Source organism: Corythoichthys intestinalis, chromosome 5 (assembly GCF_030265065.1).
Source record: "Corythoichthys intestinalis isolate RoL2023-P3 chromosome 5, ASM3026506v1, whole genome shotgun sequence".
Classification (NCBI taxonomy): domain Eukaryota; kingdom Metazoa; phylum Chordata; class Actinopteri; order Syngnathiformes; family Syngnathidae; genus Corythoichthys; species Corythoichthys intestinalis.
The window spans coordinates 16,503,795-16,515,930 of NC_080399.1; the positions used below are offsets into that span (position 1 = coordinate 16,503,795).

Below are 12,136 nucleotides of genomic sequence, written 5' to 3' on the forward strand. Positions count from 1 at the left end.
GAAGTTAAACTTGTGGTGGCATCGTACAACAGAGTAGTCACGTGGTGCGCTATAGGATCCACTGCAGGGAAAATAAACATTTAATCATGAAGGCTAATTATGTATTTCTAGCCAACTTAGTCATTTTTATAGTAGGCTAATATAGCTAGTATTGATAATTATAAGGCTTGTACAAGGATTTGAATTTTTTGCTGCTCCAGACTAGGCATGTGCCGGTATGAGATTTTCACGGTACGATAACCGTGAGCAAAAATACCGCGGTTTCACGGTATCACGGTATTGCAATTATAGCTCCAAAATTTTGAGATGTATGGGTTTAAAAAAAAAAAAAAAAAAATCCATTGAACAGGATTTTTTCAAAACATATTTGCAAATTGGAACATGAATATAATGTGAGAATAAATAAATTAACAAAAAATAACAAATATTATATAAAATTAAAATAAATAGAACCTAGACTATACCCACAGCCACAGCTCAAGTTGCTCAATATTAGAGTAAGAACAAAATAATTGCTATAAAAAGTAAAAACACTTCTAAATAAAATTAAAAATATATACTGTATGACTTTTTTTTGAGGGGGGAAGCTCAAGTGAAGTTTCGCCATTTTCAGCCACTGTGTCAACTCTAGTCTACATGATGCCATGCCTTTGTGTTAAAAAGAACAAAGAATTCATAAGTTAATAAGTTAGTTAAAAATGTATAAGTTAGTTTTATAAATTAGTTAAAATGTAAATATTGTTGAGGAAAGGTTTCATCTAAAAAAAAAAAAAAAAGAAAAAAAAAGTGAGGAGTGAGACCTCCTCTTTCAATTAGCGATCTTTGACGCGATTCTTTTTCTTTCCCCCCTGCATTCAAGCTTTTCTCTCACTCAGCGGCTGTGAGACATAAAAGAAGCTGCTCTCCGAGTTTAGCCTAGGCTAACATTTGTCTTTGTAAGTTTTAGTTAGTTTGTATATTGAATTTGAAAGGAAAATGTGTGTTTTGTTTTTGGCGAACTTTTTAATTGAGCTACTGCTATCCTGTTGAACCTAATCACACGTGGAAAAATACAATTGTACAGCGTTTTAAATGTATTTATTTGTATATTTCACCACGATTTGAGAGCTCAATAAATTTACGAAAAGTACGCCTTGTGTTTGGAGGATTTGTTTTTGGGTTTGCTGGCTGTTTAGTGACACTAACGGCAACAAACGGGAAGGGGTGAGCGGTGCCGCACCAAGCCACTTCGGCTGCATTTTGGCACATGAAAAATAGCGAATACCGTACTAAGGTATGACGGAAAATTTTAGTGGTTTTGAAACCGCGACGTTTTCACACCACGGTAAACCGTGAAACCGGTAACCGGCACATGTCTACTCCAGACATACTGTATCAGTTTTTTTTTTTTTGGCGGGGCGGGGGTCAAATATGGCTCTTTCAACAGTTTGGGTTGCCAACCCTGAGTCGCTACGAGATGTAAGTCGTACTATTGCTACGAGAAAAAAAGTCGCATTATTACATAGGGTAACGTAGCTGTAATCAGCTACGCATTTTACATACATGTACCGTAGCTGAGAGCTATAACACTAGCCTAGCTAATGAAATATTTCAAATATATCTTTGTTATGGTTCTTGTTGGGGGAAAAAAATAATGAAGAAAAAAAAAAAATTCGCCGTGGCACGACATGGTGAGGCTGTCCGACTCCGATGCAGCCCACCACCACAGTTTCAAAAAATCCTATGGGAAACACTGAACTGTATCTGTCCCTCGGAAAACTCAAACCTAAATAACAATAGTTCCTGTTGTTACTGTCGTGTCGACAGCGATGACCACAACTGTACATCATGAGGCAATAACAAAATAGTAACGCACACTAAGGAAACCAACTTGAATTAGATTACTGATTTAGAAAAATGAACGTGTTTGATTGCTCGTTACTGAAAGAAAGTCATCAGATTACAATAACGCGCTATTAGCGACAACACTGCTAATCAGAAGTGCAAAAAAGAGCACCAAGTACAGATACAACTGTGATTAAAGAAAGTGGAATTCCAAAATTGGAAAGATATTTTAAGCGATTACGTTTCTCCTCTTTTGAATTTAAGGGAATTAATGATCTCAAAATATGAGAAAATTGCCAAAGAAGATATAGATCATAGAAACCATGTTTTCAATACTTAGTAACCATCTTTTATTCAAATCAACTGACTTCTTACCCTCATTTTGATCATTGATGGAAAACAGTCAAAGCTGCGAAAACAGATTACTTGGTTTGTTTTTAGGCATTTTCTAAAATCCTATACATGTGGTAACAATTTATGATGAAAATATTGAAGTTTCTGAGGTGAGAGTTTATGGATGAATAAGAATATTAAACATGTTGATGTTATCATCCAATACCGACACTGCACAGGAACGGCTCAAGTATGTTTACCCTGTATTGCGGATATCAACTCTTCTGTGAAAACTATCATCACGTTTGGGAGTGTCTATCACACAGAGAATCATAAATGTAAATCCTGATTACCCACTAAGGTTATCTCAGATCAAGGCGTCAATCTCAGGTTATGTGGCGCTAGCTTCCTGTCTGTACATGCTGTGTGCTGGGGCGTACTCCAGTATCCCATTGCCCTCAAAGGCATCCGTGATCAAGGGCACCTGGCAATGAATGCGTACAAGCCTGCAGCCCACCTCTACCCATCTCAATTCCCTCGTCGGACGGCGAGTGTGAGCTTGCTTTGAATGTTGATTTCACTCAGTTGTTGAGCAATGTATGGTGTTGTTGATCCAAACACTTTGGAGCTCTCACAGGCAGGCAGAAAATTGAAATTGAGAAATAGCAGGATGTTTGAAAGTGTAGAGGGGAAAAAAAACCCTGAACCGAACATCTCTTGAGAATAGTGACAAATTGTTACTGAATGCTACAACACAGTAATTCAAGGACTTCTAGTCCTTGGAATTAGAGCAACTCAATACATTTTGTTAATCTTCATTAATAACTGTTGAAAACATGAAGAGTTCTTCTGAGCACGAATATTCGCTCCCCTCTCTCAGCTGTTTTACATATTCCTCAGTGATGATGTTTTTTTATTGCACTTCTTAAGCATTGCCAATTTCTCGGTGCATAAAATTCACACCTAGCTTTACTATTACACAGATACCGATAATAGTACTGACACGGCACTAAAATGATGTCATCAGTATCGGGGGATAATAAGAAATACCGTGCCGATTGGACACAATATGTAGTCTACTTTTTGAGGTGCAGTTTCTAACCTCTTGGTCACCGTACCCAGGATGGCCACACGCTATACACGCCGGCGTCAAAAATGGAGCGCTTGTCGCCCTTCCCAAAATGATGATCGTCATCCAATGTGGTGGTGCACAATTATTTTTCAGCTGTAAATTTGAATGGGTTTATTACTAGTAGACGTCCAATCCATTTGAAGTTCGATGACCAAACTCGTAACGGGAATATGCTCGTTTCATTAATGCATTTTCTTCATAAGAAATAATTTAGCCCTAGTTAATGCAGGTAGCATTTCCCATGAGCCTCCCTGTCACCACTAAATAATCATTGAAGGCGTCATTTTTAAGGCTAAATAATTTGAAAAATATATTGATAATATAAAAAGTAGGGCTGTTAAACGATTAAAATTTTTTATCGAGTTAATTACAGCCTAAAAATTAATAATCGTAATTAATCGCAATTCAAACCATCTATAAAATATGCCATATTTTTCTATAAATTATTGTTGGAATGAAAAGATAAGGCACAAGATGGATATATACATTCAACATATGGTACATAAGTACTGTATTTGTTTATTATAACAATAAATCAACAAGATGGCATTAACATTATTAACATTCTCTTAAAGCGATCCATGGATAGAAAAACTTGTTCTTAAAAGATAAATGTTAGTACAAATTATTACATTTTATATTAAAACCCCTCTTAATATTTTGTTTTATTAAAATTTGTAACATTTTCAATCAAAAAATAAACTAGTAGCTCGCCATTGTTGATGTCATTACACCATGCTCACTCCCCAAACCTATAAAATCATTTGGACCCAAGCGCCAGCAGAGGGCGCCAAACAAAAAGTAACAAGCGGACATTACACTGCTGTCATTTTAATCTGAGCGGGGCATGTGCGTTAATTGCGTCAAATATTTTAACGTGATTGCTTAAAAAAATTTAATTACCGCCCGTTAACGCGATAATTTTGACAGCCCTAATAAAAACTGTTATTTATATACAAGCACATAACAGATTGTACACATAACAGATTGTACAACTTTACACTTTATAAAGATCACTAACACCGTTTTCATGTTTTCTTATGATTTTTTTTGCTTGGTTTCAATTCCAAGCATTTTTTTCTTTTCCTCACCACTGTCTTTGGTTGCCATTTTCCTGTGGGACATGGTTAATGTTCACTTGTAAGCACAAAATATTTGGATGCACTTTGACACAAAATTAGACAATGAGGCATTTACAGGTCACTTGCTGTTCATTTTAGGGTATTTACAGGTCATTTTCCATTGGGTTTGAGTCACTGCCTATTCATTTGGGTGATTCCTAGGTCATTTCCTGTTCTACAACTCAAAATAAACAGGAAGAGGCCCATAAAACACCCCCAAATCAACAGGAAGTAACTGAAAATGAACAGGTAAATGACCTTATATGGCCCAAAATTACCTCATTGCCTGGCATTGGCTGCCACTACCGGCCAAAGACGTTCTATCCGTTTGAAGTGGGAGGGATGGCAGCGAATGAACGAATGTTCATTCACTGCCACCCTCCCACTTCAAATGGATTGGACATCTACTAATGATAAACTCATTCTAATTCACAGCAGAAGCTTGTTTTTCTGTTTATTAGTTGTTTGTAGAATATCCTAGATTGATTTCCTGACCGATGTATCGTATCATCAGATCATCGTTGTCTTGAGCTTTGTATCGCAAATGGTAAGGTAACAAGTCCCGATAGGTCGGGATGCCGATCGATCGGGTCCGATCACGTCATTTTCAAAGTATCGGAATCGGCAAAAAAATATCGGACATGCCTTTTTTTAATATATATATATATATTTTTAATTAAATCATTTTCTAATTGTATTTAACGTTACAGACATAATATGTTACACTCATCCAGAGTCTTTAGTTTAGGCTTAAGGTAGGGTTATCAAATTTATCCCGTTGACGGCGATAATGATTTTTTAAAAAAAAATTTATCACGTTAAAATATTTAATGCAATTAATGCATGCACTGCACGACCCACTCACGCATTGTCGCGTTCAATCTGTAATGGCACCGTTTTACCTATATATAGAGCTAAAAGGCAGCGTAAAATGAGTAGAGTGCATTTTGGCAGCCTTTGGAGCCTTTTTTTAATTGGCTAAAGCCTTACGATCCCTCTCCCTACGATTAGAAACATTGTGGGAAGCAATGTGGGGACGAAAGGTAGTAATTGATATTTTTCTTAACACCCTATGTTATTTCCCAACGCAGAGAAGATACGTATATCAATTGGTACCACTGCGCACAGTCATAGTTGCACTTCCCATCATGCATTTGGGCAGAAGTTAAATGGCTACAGTATCATTTACTGAGCTCAGCAAATACACTAGATGGCAATATTTGGTCACAATATACAAAGTCACATTTATCCTTTAAGAATTTCAAGTCTTTCTATCCGTGGATCCCTCTCACAGAAAGAATGTTAATAATGTAAATGCCATCTTGAGGATTTATTGTCATAATAAACAAATACAGTAATTATGTACTGTATGTTGAATGTATATATTCGTCCGAGTTTTATTCATTTTTTTCTTAATGCATTGCCAAAATGTATATGATCGGGAAAAATTATCGGGAATGATTGGAATTGAATCGGGAGCAAAAAAAAAAGCAATCGGATCGGGAAATATCGGGATCGGCAGATACTCAAACTAAAACGATCGGGATCGGATCGGGAGCAAAAAAACATGATCGGAACAACCCTCGTAACAAGAGGTTCCCACTCCTACTTGTAAAACAGTTGGAAATTATGATGAGCACACATACAAAATTGTTAGAGGCTGTATCCCAAAGATAGGCAATTTAATTCATACAGATTGATTATATTCGTTTTGGTCATATAAACAAATAGCAATAAAAAGCATCAGTATTGATACAGTTCAAATAAAACATACATTAAAATGTTAGACAAATTAAATGAGCGGCTCAAACAACGCCATCACATGTGATTTCCTTATGTTGACGCTGCGAATGTGATTCTTTATTAGTGTTGTTTCCACATGGGTGGGCGGTGTAATAAAATGCTGAGTTCAGTGGTATTGCTCTCCCCTCAGGTAAGAGGAACATATGCTCTTTTAGATTAGACGAGCCCTCATGTTAAAACCATGCTAGTCTTTACTAATCATCAGCAGCTGAAAAACTCAATGTGCCGATATTCCTAGCCTAAAATAATGAATATCTGAATAATGCCATTGCCTATTCAAGCCGCTGCTCTGAATGAAGATGAATAAAAGAGCACGAAACCACAAGTTGCTAGGCAGAAAAGTGTGTGATTCGGCATGTATTCGCACATACAACAGTGTAACCCTGCAGCGTGTTCCTCGTGCTGCAGCAGCTCAATCGACACTCAATTATTCATCCGTTGAGCGCTCCGTGGAATACTTGTGCATCATATCGTTCTGACTCCACGGCTTTGTCAGTTTCACTCATTAGCTGCCATCGACAGTGAATCGCTGCCAGCCCTTTCAGTTAAAATGGATTGGGCATCTATCGGCAATAATGTTAGGCTGTGACCAAACAAGCTTCTGGCTGAAATGTGGTTTTAAAAATATGTTCTCCCAATACGTAAATTTTCAATCTGCCTGTTGTTTCCAGGGCTTATAAAACCATTGAGGACAACGACCTGAAGTTTCCTCTCATCTACGGCGAAGGGAAAAAGGTACGTTTTCCAAAAATCGGACTGAATTTAAGCTTGGAACAAAGGAACTGTTAAGAAAAAAAACCAGGAACATGAGCATCGGTTTAAACCAGAGGTGTTGAATAGGCATGTGCCGGTATGAGATTTTGACGGTACGATAACAGTGAGCAAAAATACCGCGGTTTCACGGTATCACGGTATTGCAATTATAGCTCCAAAATGTGTTATTTTGAGATGTATGGGTTAAAAAAAAAAAAAAAAAAAAAAAAATTCCGTTGAACAGGATTTTTTTTTTCAGAACATAGTTGCAAATTGGAATATGAATGTATTGTTAAAATAAATAAATTATCAATTTAAAAAAACAAATATTTTAAATAAAATTAAAATATAACGTAGACTATATCCACAGTTTAGAGCAAGAACAAAATAATTTCTATAAAAAAAGTAAAAACTATTGAATAAAATTTTAAAAAATTTATACTGCATAATTTTTTTTGAGGATTGAAAAGCTCAAGTGAAGTTTCGCCATTTTCAGCCACGGTGTCAACTCTAGTCTACATGACGTCATGCCTTTGTGTTAGAAAGAACAAAGAATTCAAAAGTTAATAAGTTAGTTAAAAATGTATAAGTTAGTTAAAATGTAAATATTGTTGTGGAAAGGTTTCATCTTCAAAAAAAAAAAAAAAAAAAAATCATTGGGAGTGAGACCTCCCCTTGATCCATCGAACATGGATTTGTGTTTAGGGCAAGATCATCTTTCCTCAATTAACCATCTTTGATGCTATGCCTTTTTTTCCCCCTTCATTCAAGCGAATGAAGCTTGTTTTCTCACTCTGCGGCTGTAACACTCGACGAAGTTGCTCTCCCAGCTAAGCCTAGGCTAACATTCGTCTTATATAAGCTTTTAGTTAGTTTTTATATCGAATTTCAAAGGAAAATATGTGTTTTGTTTTTGGCGAACTTTTTCATAGTGCTAATCTGTTTAGCTACTCACACATGGAAAAATACAATTGTACCACTTTTTAAATGTATTCATCTTGTATATTCCACTTACCACGATTTGAGAGCTCAATAAATTGAAAAGAACGCCTTATGTTTGGAGTATTTGTTTAGGGTTCGCTGGCTGTTTAGCCGATAGTCACTTTCACACACAGCAACAAACGGGAGGGGGTGAGCGCTGCCGCGCCACGCCACTTCTGGCTGCATTTTTGACACATGAAAAATGGCGAATACCGTACTACGGTCTGACGGAAAATTTTAGTGGTTTTGAAACCGCGACGTTTTCACACCACGGTAAACCGTGAAACCGGTAACCGGCACATGTCTAGTGTTGAACTCATACTTGTCTTGGTCCACATCATAGTTAGTAGGCCTGGCGTAGTAGGCGATATTGGAATAAACCATTGTCGCGATTTTTTGGGGGTTTGCGATATTAAAAAAAAATATATATGTTGGAAAACACTCAGGTAAAGTTGCACCGATACCGATACTGGTATCCGGCCCGAATTGGTAGTATCGGTATCGACGAGTACCAACATTTAGGGCGCCGATACCATCTACTGGCATCACTTGAACGCAAATGTCCTGTCCTCCCCACGTGAGCTAACTTTACAAATCCCGAAGCATGACATTTATATGTCTTTGTCTCGAAATTACCAAAGGAAATTAACACCTTCGTCTTCAATATTAAGGATGTAAACTACAACGCATATCCGCGATGTTAAGCTGCTCATCTAACATGGCATTCACAAACGATTAGCATGCGTAAGCTAACGCCTGTTGTAGCGCCGATGGGATCAGAAAGGTTAAGACAGTGGGAGACTAAGCAAACTCATGGTTTCATGATGAACAATGAGTGGCAAATTAAAAGCGCCGTACTTCAAACTCGTTCTTTTTATGAAAGTCGATTGTCAAATGCTAGTGTTGTGCAGTAATAAGCAGAAGTGACTTCTGTGGCCACTGGCCAGAAAACACTCTAGCGGCGCTGCGCGCACATTAGATATCATCAAATAGCAAGCTAGATGTCCTATGTTAGATCCCATGCCAACTCTCGCGCTAACACACTAGATATCATCAAATAGAAGCCTAGATGTGTTACATTAGGTCCCATGCCATTAGCTGCGTGAGCCCAGAGCGACGCGTAGTCCATATACTACATTGATGAATTAGAAACCGCCATGACTGAATGGAAGTTAAGCAGGCCAAATCAATCCATACCAGTGACTGTAGATAATGCTGCAAATACTGTTAATTCAGTACATGTTACAGATGGACTCGGACCACAAATAGGATGTTTTGCTTATATGGTAAATATAGCTGCTAAGAGAGCTGCAGCAATCAACAGTGTGCCCTACTTTACAAACAGTAAAGATTGTTCTCAGCACTTATATACAGAATTTCTTCAGCTCAGTAAGAAGTAAGCACATGAATATTATGCACTAAAATGTTTATATAATGGCATTGTTATTTTTGCTTGTTAGCAAATAAAAATAATAACTAGGCCTGCAAGCAGGACTGAACGGGCCCTCGCAATCTAGCGCAACTCGGACGTCACGCAACTCGGACTGTGTGCAGGTCAGGGTGGTGGCAGATCCTCCTCTCTAATCATCTCATTAGAACCTAACATGCTCAAAAGTCGCCTATTTACATTCCCACACCAAAGAGATAAAAACCCTTATTGGAGAGAGTACTACAAAAAAGGAGCCACTACTGAGCTGTGCAGTCAAGCCCTTATTCAAAACCAAAATTAATCTTCTAACTGGGCCAATTCGACCAAGTGTGCCAAATATTGTGGCTCTATAAACTGCCTGAGTCTCTGAAAAAAAATATTTCCTTTAAATGGCGAACAAAGGGTCGTCATGGCAACAGACAGAGACACGTGGACATGGGCTGTAAATAAGTATTTTAATAGGTCTTGAAACTACAATGATCAAACTGAAAAGAACTGGACATGTATTGGAAAAACGAGTGACTTTCTATTGCCGCTAGTTGGCGCTGTAGGGTTGATGCAAATGACCCCTACAAGGCCCTTCAGGGTAAGACTCTCAACAAGCACGGGAAGTTTGGCGCAGATATGTTGTATATCTGCCGTGTTATGACTGTTCAAAGTTTTTGGAGAGAAAAATTGTTGACAGTCATTTTCACTTTCCTGTTTGGACCCCTCCGCTTCAACGAAACTTCAATATTTTTCATCAGGCACCTGAAGACAGGTCTTAAGGCTTCCCTTATGCAGGTTTGAGGTTGATTGATTTTTTTTTTTCCCTTAGAGGAGGAGTGTCTCCCGTAAAAAAGGGCATTTCCTGTTCCCACTAGGAGGCGCCAGGCACAAATGGTAAATTTTCAATCCAGTCCTGCTCAGGCTGGTATACCTCACACACATGGCAGATTTAAAATAGATTGAACGTTGTATGAGGGAGTTATCAGTCATTTTCCGAATTCGATGTTTTGGCGAAAAAATGGCCGACTTTGGCACCCCGCCCAGGTCAGGCCCGTGAATGAAAACACACCATTTTGATAACTTAAGATTTCATATGCCTCATGAACAGTCTCGCCAATTTTGAGAATGATCAAACTAATTCCCTAGGTGCCAAGGTGTAAAATGTGCACACTGTAAATCGATAAAAAATTCACATTCAATCCAAAATACCCGATTTCCTGTTGGGTTTGGAATACGCATGCAAGAGACTTTTTGGAGCAGTTTTGTACAAGGTATTGACTCTCCGAATTTCATCCCTCTACGTTGAAAAAACCTAAATGGAGAGGCCTTTTTGAAAATTTCAAGGGGGCGCCAGTGAGCCATTTTGTTACATGTTTTCGTAACGTTGCAAGATTATTGAACGTTATGCAAAGCCGCATGTATGTCGAAATTTTTGTGAGTTTTCGTGCATGTTCAAGCCTCCAAATGTAAACTCCTACTGTGAACCGATAAAAATTTCACATTTGATCCAAATTACCCGATTTCCTGTTGGATTTGGAATATGGGTGCAAGAGACTTTTTGGAGCAGTTTTGCATAAGGTATCTACTCCCCAAATTTCCTTGCTCTATGTTGAAAAAACCCAATAGGAAAGGCCTTTTTTAAAACTTCTTTCTGTCGCCACTAGTTGGCACTGTAGAGTTGATGCAAATGACCCCTACAAGAACCTTCAGGGTATGACTCTCAACAAACACGGAAAGTTTGGCGCAGATATGTTGCATATCTGCCGAGTTATGACTGTTCAAAGTTTTTGGCGAGACAAATTGTTGACGGTCATTTTCACTTCCAGTTTGGACCTCTCCGCTTCAACGAAAACTCAATATTTTTCATCAGGCACCTGAACACATGTCTTGAGGCTCCCCTGAAACAGGTTTGAGGTCAATAAATTTTTTTCCCTTGGAGGAGGAGCCTGTCTCGTAAAGAAGGCCATTTCCTGTTTCCACTAGGGGCGCCAGGCCTAATGGGTAATATTTCAATGCAGTCGTGTTCAGGCTGGGATATCTCATAAACATGCTAGAAATGAAAAAGATTGAACGTTGGATCACGGAGTTTTTAATCATTTTCTGAATTTGGTATTTTGCCTAAAAATGGCCGACTTTGGGACCACGCCCAGGCCAGACCCTTGAATGAAAACACACCATTTTGAAAACTTAAGATCTCATAGGTCTCCTGAATAGTCTGACCAATTTTGAAGACGATCCAACTTTATCCTTCAGCGACAAGGTCTCAAATGTAAATCGATAAAATTTCGCATTTGACCCAAAATTTCCGGCTTCCTGTTGGGTTTGGAATATGGGTGCAAGAGACTTTTTGGAGCAGTTTTGTACAATGTATCGACTCACTAAATTTCATTGTTCTACGTTGAAAAAACCTAATAGGAAAGGCCTTTTTGAAAATTTCAAGGGGGCGCCACTGAGCCATTTTGTTAATTTTTTTTATAGATTATCAAAATCTACGCAAAGTTGAATGTATGTGCAAATTTTGGTGAGTTTTCATGCATGTTCAAGCCTCCAAACGTAAACTCCAACTGTGAACCGAAAAAATTTCACATTCAATCCAAAATACCCGATTTCCTGTTGGATTTGGAATATGGGTGCAAGAGGCTTTTTTGAACAGTTAGGCATAAGGTATCTACTCCCCAAATTTCATTGCTCTACGTTGAAAACCTGAGAGGAGAGGCCTTTTTGAAAATTTTAAGGGTCAAGGGGGCGCCACTGAGCCATTTTTTGACATTT

General features: G+C 38.1%; 1 protein-coding gene across 1 annotated transcript in view; it reads left to right on the plus strand.

Annotated features, from left to right (window-relative positions):
* The window catches only part of ppm1h (protein phosphatase, Mg2+/Mn2+ dependent, 1H), an 88,908-nt gene that overhangs the window by 54,504 nt on the left and 22,268 nt on the right, over window positions 1-12,136 (plus strand). The window contains exon 7 of the mRNA XM_057836350.1: window positions 6,885-6,948. Coding sequence (XP_057692333.1) covers window positions 6,885-6,948 — 64 coding nt within the window. The remainder of the gene's footprint in view (window positions 1-6,884; window positions 6,949-12,136) is intronic.